Source organism: Helianthus annuus, chromosome 11 (genome assembly GCF_002127325.2).
Source record: "Helianthus annuus cultivar XRQ/B chromosome 11, HanXRQr2.0-SUNRISE, whole genome shotgun sequence".
Lineage (NCBI taxonomy): Eukaryota > Viridiplantae > Streptophyta > Magnoliopsida > Asterales > Asteraceae > Helianthus > Helianthus annuus.
The window spans coordinates 164,275,187-164,288,386 of record NC_035443.2 but is presented as its reverse complement, the minus strand read 5'-3'; the positions used below and the strand labels follow the sequence as shown (position 1 = coordinate 164,288,386).

At 35.3% G+C, this 13,200-nt stretch overlaps 2 protein-coding genes across 2 annotated transcripts; both read left to right on the top strand.

The window, feature by feature from the left end:
* Positions 1–1,442: 1,442 nt before the first annotated feature.
* On the top strand, positions 1,443–11,808 carry LOC118484118. The gene is made up of 7 exons (XM_035980015.1): positions 1,443–1,754; positions 8,353–8,575; positions 8,663–8,789; positions 9,262–9,597; positions 9,672–9,863; positions 10,856–11,053; positions 11,449–11,808. The coding sequence occupies exons 2-7, from the start codon at positions 8,358–8,360 to the stop codon at positions 11,629–11,631; spliced, it is 1,254 nt and encodes a 417-aa protein (XP_035835908.1). The 5' UTR covers positions 1,443–1,754; positions 8,353–8,357; the 3' UTR covers positions 11,632–11,808.
* Positions 4,568–8,175, top strand: LOC110943750. Its single transcript, XM_022185485.1, has 3 exons — positions 4,568–6,873; positions 6,954–7,380; positions 7,456–8,175. Exons 1-3 carry the CDS (start codon positions 4,568–4,570, stop codon positions 8,173–8,175), a joined length of 3,453 nt encoding a protein of 1,150 aa, XP_022041177.1.
* Positions 11,809–13,200: the final 1,392 nt, after the last annotated feature.

Genomic DNA, 13,200 nt, shown 5'->3' with positions numbered 1-13,200 from the left:
CCACGGGTCGAAAATGTAATTTTATATACTAAATAATAAAACAATAATATCATTAAAAACCTACACGGGTTGATTAAATGAAATTTTATATATTAGATATGTTACTTAAAGAACCCTAACCGATCCCTAAACTCATTCGACACAAAATTCGTCAAAATTAGGGGGGAGGGGTTCTATATTGCAATTTGCTTAATTTGGAGACATAAGCACAAGAGATTACCTCAACCTTCACCTTTTTGAACTCAAATTTCCATGTAAGCAATTAGATTTCAATATATTGTTACTACTATTCTGATTAGGGATGCAAACGAACCGAATAAACACAAATAAGGCCTTGTTCGTGTTTGTTTGTTAAAAAATATATGTGTTCATGAACTGTTCATGAACACTTACCGAGCATTAGGGGTGTGCATGGGTCGGTTTGAACCTAAAGCCATAACCACAACCACGATGTTGGTTAATGGATAACCATAACCATAACCGATCGGTTATGGTGGTTATGGTTATTCGGTTTTGATGGTTATAGCGGGTCGTTTATGGGTGGTTAACCGTGTATGCTGAGCTAAAAATAGCTTAAATTCTTTAGCATGGAATAATATTAATACCAATTATTATTGAATATTTAAATAAAGTGATATGATACATTCCATAAATTCAAATAAACATCCAACCAAAACCACAAAACGATATGAAAAACCCATAAATACTAAAAATCTTCAATAAACAACATCAAATATTAAAAATATGGTGAAAAGTCCTAAATCCTACAAAAGTTTATTACATGTCGGTTTGGTTCGGTTATGCTGGGTATGGAAAAAATGATAACAATAACCGACCCGCTACTTTCGGTTTTCAAAAAACCATTAACCAACCTACCGGTTTTTTATTTGGTTCGGTTTTTTCGGTTCGATTTTGTCGGTTAATTCGGTTATGATTCGGTTAAAATTTTAAAAACGTAACAGGGCCCGTAAAATATTTTAATTTTTTTATCATGAAAACTCCATCTTAACCATGTTCTTAAATATGATTTTTGTATATGTGATTTTTTTTTTTTTGGAACGGCCAACAAATCAATCCCGAGCACTCTCGGGACACCCACTGGACAAACGGAGTACTCCAAGAGTAACCCGAGTCGTCCATCACTAATTCCGAGGATTATTGGTGTTGATTAAACAAGGGAATAAAACGAGAATAATGTTGACTTTTATTAATTTTTCTCTAATTAATTAAACGCCCATAAATGCTGTGAATATAGTCTTGCTATACTAAAAATATAAAAGTAATTGTTTGTAAGTTGATATTACATATGTATAATACCACATATAACACATGTGTAATTTTAGATATTACTTATGAAATTCAGTCGACACATGTTCAACCAAACACAACTTGCAAAATTCTATTTGAAACTTATAATATCTCATGGTGCAGCCCTAGTTCTTATCCAAAAAAAATTCTAAAATAAAGTTTTATCATACAAAAATTGAGATAAAATTTTAAAATTACCTCCTAATCTCCATTCTTTCCCCGCGCTAGTTCCCATCCTCAATAACCAACTACAGGAAGATCGGGACCTCAAGGCCACGTTCACAGCTGAGTTTTCTTCGTCCCCTCACAAAACCTCGGCACGATTCACATCCCTCCACTCTCTCCATTTCTCTTACTTTTGTTGTGAACAATTGTGAAGAAGCTTCGGTGCAAGTAATTCGACAGTTTACAGAATCTACAGGGTCGACCTCCTGCTCATTAGTAAGGTAAGATCTCACTTCGCTGATTATTTCTTGTGAATTTAGTTTGTTTTCTACGTTTCGACTGAAGTTACGAACTGGACTCCTGTGAATTTTGGTTTGGTTTTGCTTTGCTTTGATGTTCAGGTGATTGGTTACAATTGATTTACATTCATTTAGTTTATTTTCGGTTTATACTCTTACCGTTTGTGCCTATTATTGAGGTTTAGGTTATGCATTTGTTGTTTTGTTGCTGTTTGAAGACCTGATTTTAAGGATTTTAAGTCATACTTCTTGCTGTTTACGCTTGTTATTGAGCTTTAGGTTATACATTTATTGTTTTGTTACTATTTGGAAACCTGATTTTAGATTGAACATACATCTTAGAGCTTGTGTGGATATTGTGTTATGCTAGGATTCTGTTTAGGAGCAATCGTAAATAGGGGTGTGAATTTATGACACGACCCGAAAACCTAACACGAAATTCGCGGGTTTTTTTGGGTAAACGAGTTCCAAAACTTTTAGGAGGAAAGTTAAACCAAATACCACACTGCTTGTTTGATAATTGTTCCCTAGTCCAGACATTCCTTCCTTTAATAATACATACTAAAAATAATTGAAAAGTTGGTCATAAGCGGGGATCGAACACGCAACCTGTGGCTTAAAATTGTGCTACCCAACAACCAGAACCTTTGTCGACTTTTGTTTATGTGTTCCCTTTAAGCGGGGATCGAACACGCAACCTGTGGCTTAACATTGACACACAAAACAAAGGCTGACTCCGACCTGTCAACCCGACTAATATTCCCAGCCCCAAAAATAAGAATGAAGCACCCAAAGACAAGAAGAAAGCGGAACGAAACAAACCAGACACACCAAAATAGAGAAATAAGAAAACTTCGCGGGTTTAGTTTTAGTCTAAACGGGTTCGGGTCAGTTTCAGGTTGAACCCGCAAGCCCGTTTAGGTTAACGGGTCGGGTTGGCGGGTTGACCCGTTTAACACATTTATACTATATTATATTTTTTACAATATATTTTATGTTATAAATTAAATGGGGTGTGTATTTTATGCCATGATTATAACTTAAAAAGAGAAATTAACATAGATTTTATAATTTAAATATGATATTATTATATACATTTGTGTTTACGGGTCGTGTTTGGGTCAACCCATGAAACTTCGGGTCGTGTTCGGGTTCATATGTATGATACGATTGTCGGGTTCGGTTCTGGTTCGTGTACAATTTTCGGGTTCGGGTCAGGTTGAACCCGCGAACACGACCCGTTTAGCACCCCTAATCGTAAATTCTCTCAGAGGTTTTAGTTGTTTAAATGTTATTTGTGCCTTGCTAGTATGTGTAGTGTGTTTGACATTTTGGTGGGATTTATTGTAGGCGTAATAAGGATATTTGGAATTTAAGTCATAATTGTGTGTTTTGATTCTATCACAAGCCGTCAATATTGGAACACCTATAATTGTTACCAGTTACCACGGTTCTGGTCGATTATAGTGTTTGTCTGTTTAAGAGCATGAATTTGAGTTCAATAGTTACAACCGAATCCTGTCTGGTTTAATATAGTTTCATCCAATTCCAAATTCAATTTGTTGACTCAAAAGTCAAGTGACCCTTCCTAATTTATTGCATGATTTGATTTAATATTATGTGTACCAAAATCGCTGCAGAGAGGTGACAGAAAAGATGTGTTTTTCTATCAAGCTGGTGGTCATTAACAGTAATTTAAGATATTCCCTACTTGTTAACTTCAAATATCCGAAGTTAATAGGTTGTAGAAAAGTGTTATGACCACATCAGTAATACAAAATATCTATTAAACAGAGCTCTTTGCAGTCAAGAGTCGATGGACACTGGACTGTAGTTCGAAAACAAATCCACTCCTGCTGTAAAAACATTCATCAAAGTTATAGTTTTATAATCCTAAACACTATTATAAATTCCCAGCACACCTTTCATCCCATCAACATTCCTGAAGCTAAAATACACATCAAGATTAGGCTTATATTGCACCCAGCACCCAACAGAAACCCAAAACTGTTTTAAACTAGCAGCCCTTTCTCTATGCTTATACCATATCCACAGCCCAAATAGCTTTTTAGTACATATTCCCATAAACACAATCTGATCTCCCCACCTCTTTAGTAAGTCAACCCAACCCAAAAATCCCTGAATATCCCATGACTCAAATGAGTCAGACACAACAGACTCAATCATAAACCAAGAAAAGGCTTTAGAAAAAAAAAATAGAACAGTGAAGGTTTCAATACTTTTGTTAGGATCTAAAAATGAAAATCTTGGAGTGGAAGTTAATGTCCTAATCACAAAAGTATGGCCCATCCTTATCTCTCCATGGTTAAAGCTCTCCAAGAGCTGATGACTTCCTAAAATCCCAATCAAAGTCACAGAGTTAACCATCAGTGTCAAAAACAGACCAAACCAGATGGTTAAGCAGAATAAAATACAACATTGTAATCCTATCAAAACAAGAAACCAAATGGAAAATATAAGAATCCTATAGGAAACAATACAAAAGAAAAAGATGACTACCCACAACGTATTTAGTCTCCTTATGCCACCAGATCCCAAAAGAATACCCTCCCCCGACCCAAACAGGCCTACTCGTAAGTTTATGCATGCTTGTTTTTCTTTTGTTCATGTTCGTTCTTTAAGGTCATTAAAGAGAACTAGAAAAATTGCTTTTGTATTTTTTCATGTATACCCGTAAGTTTATGCATGCTTGTTATTAAGTATTGTATTCTTGTAGTGCTTTTTAATTGTTTGGATGCCTTTGAATTATAGGGGTTACATTGACTTTAGTGAAAATGACGTGGTTTACAAATCGACAATGGATGTACAAAAGAACAAACAGTGATGGATTTGCTAATATGGAATATTGTGCCAATGTGAATCTCTTTCTAGAATTTGCCTATTCTAAAGAATTTGTTGTCGATAAAAGGGTAACTAAACGTGGTAGGACAGTATATGACATCAAATGTCCATGCTTTAAATGCCAAAATGTCTTCTATAGAAGTAGAGAAACTGTTCGTAAACATCTGCTTGACAATGGTTTCATGGATAATTATACAACATGGCATGCACATGGTGAAACTTCCACGCATGAAGTAGGACAATCCTCTACCACAATGGAAGTTGATGATGATGGTTATAGGCGTATGGTGATAGATAGCATGCATCCATTCGATTATAATTCGATAGATCACGCAAATCTAAGGTCGGATACTTTGGAAGGACATGTACCAAATCCCGAAGCAAAGGGATTCTATGACATGTTACAAGCCGCCGATGAACCTTTGTGGGAGGGGAAGAAAGGCACAGATTGTTCAAAGTTAGAAGCTGCCACAAACTTTTTGAATTGGAAATCAATGTTCAATGTATCTACTGCGTGTTACAACCATATTCTTTCCATGGTTAAAGCAATGATGCCTGAAGATAATAAGCTCCCAGAAAGCTTTTATGACACGAAAAAAATTCTAGAAAAGCTTAAACTTCCTAAAGAAAGAATCGATGTTTGCAAAAACCACTGCATGCTATTCTATAAGCAAGATAAAACACTCACGCAATGCAAACATTGTGGGGAATCTCGTTACAAGAGTGATCGAAATAAGGTACCTAATATGGTGATGACGTATATGCCAATTGGTCCTAGACTTAAAAGGTTATATATGTCTATAAAGACAGCTAAAGATATGACTTGGCACCATGACCACAAAACAAAAGATGGAAGTATGGCACATCCAAGTGATGGTAAGGCTTGGAAACATTTTGACTCGGTAAATCCTAACTTTGCTAATGAGATCCGAAATGTTCGTCTTGGGTTATGCACCGATGGCTTTAATCCAAATAATTCAAACTCGAATCCTTCCTCACTGTGGCCTGTCTTTCTTACAATTTATAACTTGCCTCCTTGGATGAGTTTGAAAGATTCATTTATTTATCTAAGTTTAGTTATTCCTGGAAAAAAGAGCCCCGGACAAAATGTGGATGTGTTTCTAAGACCGTTGATAGATGAATTGAAGCACTTGTATGATGAAGGCATTGAAGTTTATGATGCTTATCGTAAAGAAAACTTTATGATGAGAGCCATCCTTTTGTGGACCGTTAGTGATTTCCCTGCATACGCAATGTTGTCTGGTTGGAGCACACATGGAAACTTAGCTTGCCCATATTGTATGGGAGACACAAAAGCCTTTCGATTACATGCCGGAGGAAAACCAAGTTGGTTTGACTGCCATCGGAGATTTCTGCCTCCGTCACACGTTTTTCGTAGTGATAAAAGTGGATTTCGAGATAATAAATCTGTACCATCATCAGTAGGACCTCCCCCTGAGTTAACTGGTTGGGATTTGTACAAACAAGTGTTTAACATTTCAACCGTCTATGAAGGTAAGCTGTATAACCCAAAGATTAAAGACCCAGCTTTCGGTAAAACCCATAACTGGGTAAAGAAAAGCATTTTTTGGGAGCTTGATTATTGGCCAATGTTATTAATCCGACACAACCTCGATGTAATGCACATTGAGAAAAATGTTTTTGAGAATCTATTTCACACAATAATGGATACTCCCAAAACAAAAGATAATATAAAGGCAAGGATAGATGTTAAAGAGTATTGCAATCGGCCATCACTTCATATATGGACGAAGAACAATAATAAATATATGAAACCTAAAGCATCATACACCTTAACCAAACCGGAGGTTCTTGAAGTATGTAAATGGTTGAAAAAGGTAAAATTTCCTGATGGATATGCTTCAAATATAGGGGGATGTGTAAACGTTAAAGACGGTACGTTTTACAGCTTTAAAAGTCATGATTGCCATGTCTTCATGCAACGATTATTGCCTATTGTTTTAAGAGGGATGCTTCCAAAACAAATATATGAACCCATAGTAGAGCTCTGCACATTCTTCCGTGTCATATGCTCAAAGGTTATACACATTGAAGATTTACATAAATTGCAAAAAAGTATCGTTGTAACGATGTGCAAGTTAGAAAAAATCTTCCCACCTGCATTTTTTGACTCAATGGAACACCTTGTTATACATTTGACCAATGAAGCGATTCTTGGTGGTCCGGTGCAGTTTAGGTGGATGTATCCGTATGAGAGGTAGTGGTTTTTTTCTAACCTAATTATTCTTTTAGTATATAAATTTTTATGAATTTACTAACACGATTTCAAAATTTTAGGAAGTTGGGTCGATTGAAAAGAACAATTAAAAACAAAGCAAGGGTTGAAGGATCCATAGTAGAGTCATATCTCGTAGAGGAACTTTCTCAATATTGCTCCTTGTATTTGGACTCGACAATAAAGACATGCGTGAACCGTGAACCTCGTAATTTTGCCCCTAACATTCCTTATTCTTCGAGTACGGATTCTCGGTTAAGTATATTCAAACATCCATCTCGAAGATTATATGACAAGGGTGGAAAGACTATGGTTCTGACGGATAAAGACATGCACAAGGCTCATACTTATATACTGCTTAACTGTCAAGAGCTTCATGATTCTGTTCGGCTATTTGATGAAGAAATGAGAGCTTCATTTCCTAATTGTGACCAAGTAACACTTGATAAAAATAAAGATGAGGAATTTGCTAAGTGGTTGCGGGTTTATGTAAGAATAATTCTTAGAAGAACATATTTAATGTGGTTTCGTTTCAAACTTGCTAACACACTTTTGTGAATGTAGGTTTTAAATGGACCAGAGAATGCACACTTGAGAGATATAGCACATGGGCCTCTCACTTATGTTAGATCACACAAAGGCTATCTGATAAATGGTTACAAGTTCCACACACGAACAGCCTACCATGGGCGGGTCACAGAAAATAGTGGTGTGTACGTGAAAGGGGCTGTTTGTAATGAACATGAAAGTGACTACTATGGATTACTAGATGAGATCCTAGAGTTGGAATATCATAGCAGCTTAGGAAGTTGTGTAGTTGTTTTGTTTAGATGCACATGGTTTGATCCCATAAAAGGTGTAAGGGTGAACCCAAAGACTAATATGGTTGATGTTAATTCCAAGGCAATAGGATGTGTTGACGACCCATTTATTCTTGCATCCCAAGCACACCAAGTGTACTATACACCATATCCTTCAAAAGAAAAAGGATTAAAAGACTGGTGGGTTGTTGTCAAGACGACACCAAGGGGAGTTTATGAACTAGCTGAAGATGACATTGTAGTTGGTGATAATGAAAATGAAGACGTGGAGCATTTCCTACAAGAGAATGAAAGGATAATATGTTCAGCTAATAATGAGGATTTGCTCCCAATTATTCATGAAGAAACAAATGTAATAGATGAAGTTGATGATGTGAATGATGATGATAACGAAGAAGATGAGTTTGAAGACATTCATTCAGATGATGGCGATGAGGAATTTGAAGACGAAGATTCGGATTAGTTAATTTGTTTATATATATATATATATATATATATATATACACACACAGACACACACATATATATGGTTAGTTTGTTATACTTTTAGTGATTCTTTTGTGTATATAACTCTTCGTTGTTATTAGTTTCTGCTTATTATGATTCTTTTAAATCTTTATACTTTTTTTTTTTGTTGTAGATATCATGGCATGTAGTTCCGCACGAGGTGGTAGGGGTACAGGTCAAGGTAGTGGTCAAGGTAGTGGTACCGTTGGACGAATACATTCGGATGCATATGAGACATTGTCTCAACACGAGAGTAGTGATGATGAGGAGCCAACTGTTGGCCGACGGGGACCGGTTGCCCCTACGCCTTTACCTGAACCAAGAAATCGTGAACAAATTTGTGTTATCTATGGACAGTAAGTATATAGATGCATATTAATGGCATTAGCTCAATTATGTCATACAAGGAATGTTGATTGGGTTATATTGTTTTTATTTTATAGGTTTAGTAATCAAGGTAAAGCTACCCGGACTATGGGAGAAACTTTGGAGGCTATGTGGTCCCATCCTTGGAAAAGTTGGAAAGATGTCTCTAAAGAAGATGAAGATAGGATGTTTGAGCGTTTCAAGGTATGTATTTACAAAAAATGTGTATATAACATTGTCCATAACTCGATAAACATAGAGAAGACAATCCAACCCGAAATATTTGGGACGGGTTTGGGGTCGAGTAATCGGGTATGGGACCGAATTTGGGATTAGTTTTTTTTTTCTACGGGTTTGGGACGGATTTGATATTTGATGATCCAACCCGTTTACCCGACCCGATTACCCGAAAAGGTGTATAAATAATTGACTCTAGAAAAACTTGAAGCATTTGTATATACCCATTTAAAAAACTTTTACCTGATTATACACCCATTTAAAAAACTTGAAACATTTGTACAAAGAATTGACTCTAGAACTTTAATACAATTTATAAAACACCAGTTACTTTATATTAATTCTTAAAAATAAATATTTTATTAAACTGGAATAAGATCTGTTACTTTATAGGTTAATTCTTAAAAATAAATATTCAATTGAAAATGTGATTTTTTAGTTATACTATCAATGGGAAAATGAGTTGGATGAACAAGTCCGATCTTGCTGGTTGAAGTTTATGAAGAGAAAAATCAAGGATGTGTTAAGTAGGGCTCGCGAGAGTGCCAAGGCCGCTGCAAGCAATGCAGGTGTAGAAGTTGGAGACGATTTATCTGTTATTATTCCGTACAAGCCACGATGGATGGGGGCTCAAATTTGGGAAACCCTAATTCAATATTGGAATACAAAAGAGTGGAAAGATAAGTCTACTCAGAACAAAAGTAATAGAGGGAAATCAACTGGGGGCAAACATACTCTCGGCTCACAAACCTATGCCACGCTTAAACAAAAAATGGTAAGATATGGTAGTTTTTTTTCTTTTTGTTAAACATAGCATGCAAATATTAACTTCCAAATCCGACCTTGTAGGATAAGGAACTTGGGCGGTCAGCTACTGTAGATGAAGTTTGGATGCAATCACATGGGAAGAAAGGGACAAGACCTTTGGATATATTGTTGAGTCGTAGAGGAGGTGAGGATTCACAAACGGCCGACGGTTTGGATGAGATCGATCTATCAAGCACTGTTAAATGGGTTGACAGCAGGGCAGAGAATTCTCTTGTAAGTTTCTTTACTTTTAAAAGCTATGTTATAAACAGTGTTGTAAAAGTCGGATTAATCAGCCTTGTACTCGACGACTAGTCGCTCCTCGGAGCCCATCCGAGGCGACTTTCTCCTAGGCGGTCTAGATTAGTCGGCGGTCAAAGTCGGTCAATGTCAGGGAGTAGTCGGTCTTAGTCGGATATAATTGGCCTAGTCGGGTCAACCTCATAAGTTTAGAACGCAGCCACACAATATTCAATTTAAATCTTTGGTCGTGACAGATTCAAGTACCCAGCTGCCCAAGAATACAAATGAAGGTTCGTCTTTGTTGCTGGTTCGATTATGTTAGTTTTTTGCTTTATATTTTGTTTCGATTTTGTTCCTGGGAGTCTAGGGTATATAATGTGTTTCAAGTTTTGAGGTTTTTTTTTTTAATTACTGTTAAGGTCTGATTCTCATAATTGAAGTTGAACATGCTTATTCATTTATTTGTTGATTACCAGCAGTAGTTTTGAGGTCCGATTTTATACAGTAAACTATTATCTACCTTTAAGTGTTCTCAAATGTATATACTCTTGTTTGGGTTTGGTTGTTCTAGTTTTTTTTTTCCTATTTGCTGGTGAACTTAGGCACTATTTTGACATTTCTTTTTGCTGGCGTTTATGTTATTTTTTCTACTATAGAGTGTTGTTTTGCAGTTTCATACTAGGGGTAGATATATATTATCTTTTGCTAGATTTGTTTGATGCTGATTTGAATTGGGGAATTGCTTAAAGTTAGAAGCAACTATTAATTTGACTGTTTTACACTTGCAGAGTTGATTCGAAATATACAATAATTAGTTTTCTTTATATTTATCATGTCCGAGTACTCCCCGAGTACTCCGAGTACACCCACTCCCCCGTTGGCCGACTAGGGTCCGCCTAGTGACTTTTGCAACACTGGTTATAAATAGAAAACTATGAACAGTTTTATGTATTAAAAAGTTATTTTCTTTTTGTATATTATAGAAATCATATAAGAAATATGTTAAGGATAAATATGGAGATGATGCTAGCAAACGACCGTTATTCGATGAAGATTCATGGATACAAGCTGGTGGGGGGAAGAAAAAAGGCAGAATATATGGTTTTAACGACATCAATGATCCGCAACTTTTAATGACGGGTACACCGTCAACACCGGGTACTACTTCAAGAAATGAAGAGGTATGTGTATTCTATTTTAGTCGAGCTTTTCATTTATTCGTAAGTTATATAATGGGTTATAACGGCTATTAGTAAGTCGTATCTAAAAGGCCATGCTCAAATTGGATAGATTTTGCTTGAAACGGGTCATAATGAGTATAAATTGAATATATTTGTTTGCATTGGTTCATAACCGGCCGTATAAAGCTGGACCATTTTACGATATATTTTCATTAATTTAACCCACATATAGAGATGATTTTAGTGCTACTTGTTTAAATGTATTATATAATACATTGAAACAACACATTAGCATTTTTATAAGATGTCTTACTTGATAATTCAAATGAATGAGGTATTTTCTATTTAGAGCGTTGTAATGCGTTGTTTGGTTTTAACGTGGTATATTATTATAGGTACAACGATTGAATGAAGAAATAAGGCAACTACGACAAGAGAAAGAAACGGAAAGACTAGAGAAAGAAAAAGAAAGAGCGGAAAAACTCAAAATGATGGAGCAAATTGAGGAAAATAGGATTGCAAACGCCCAAATGAAAGAACAAGTTCAATTCCTTTTGAAGAACATATCAAAAAAGTAGCTCTAACTAGCTAAGCATGTGATCTTTTGGTAAAGTTGGTCAATTCGGACTTTTGTTATGGTACCTATGTTTGGTATTTATTTTCGTACTTATATTTAGATATTTTGTCGTATTTACTTTTTGAATGTTTGTTTAGTTAGTGAATTGATACAATTTTATGATATTTAGTTGGATTTACATTTGAATGTTTGTTTAGTTAATGAATCGGTACAATTTTATGAATTTAAAGAATTATTTGATTACCATATTGAAATATATAAATAGTGGAAAACTGAAAAAAAAATTAATTCTATATATATTTTGCGACCGAAAAAATGGTCAAAAATCCGGCCACAATTTAAACTAAAACTCGGTTGCTAAATCGGTCAGTAGAACCCAGTCAAAGTTGGTCGTAAATAGTTTCGGTAGCAATTTCTGTTGCTAATTGTTTGGACGCAAAATTTGTCGCAAATAGGTTCCGTCGAAAAACCGGTCGCTAAAAATTCGGTCACAGTCGCAGTCGCTAAATGTTCGGTCACAAAATCGGTCGCAAAAAAAAACCAGTCACAATCTCAGTCACTAAAAGTTCGGTCACAAAATCGGTCGCAAAAAAAAAACGGTCACAATCCCAGTCGCTAAATTTTTGGTCACAAAATCGGTCGCAAAAATAATTCTGTCGCAAATTTCATAGCTAAATTTGCTACCAAATGTTTAGTCGCAAATTCGGTCGCAAAAATATTTCGGTCACAAACAATGGTCGCAAAAATAATTACCGACCAAAGTATAACCGACCACCGAAACCGGTCGCAAAGCGGTCGCAAATGGGCATTTGCGACTGTTTCGCGACCATATTGACGGTCGGAAATGCCCTTTTCTGTAGTAGTGAGTATTTTCATGGCGTTTTTCTGAACTTACTTCATAATAGCGCATCCCACATAATAAAGCATGCCACATATTAAAGCATCTAGTACTAGAGCATCTATAAGAGCATCTGATTAAAGCATCTAGTACTAGAGCATCTATTTTCCGATTAGTGCATCAAACAATAGATCATCTGTTGCTGCTCTATTCTGCATTGCTTGCATACTAGAGCATCTATTTTCTGATTTGTTTTCTAAGCCTACTGATGCATATGTGCATTTTGAATATTGGTGTTATCCTTACCCTTTATATATATAACGATTATGCATCATAACCATTACTAATATTTCAATACTTAAGATATAGAAAAAAATCACCTAAATAAATATATAATCTTATAAATCACCTAAATATATATATATATATATATCTTATGAGTTCTAGTTTTCATAAGATTATACATTCATGTAACAATATTAATCAAAATCAATATTTATTTAGCAGTTTAAAGCATTTAGATAAGAATTTTATTTTAGTTATTATATTTTAAATTAATCGTTTTGAAATCATTAACAGTCTAGAATTTCATGGAATAAGATGGGAAATTATTTATAGATTCAAATATATAATTTAAATCACTATGGTTTATGCCATAAAAATAATTTAGTTATGTAAATATGTGTACACCTTATTATAAAATTACATAATTTTATCTTTGAGAAAAATGCA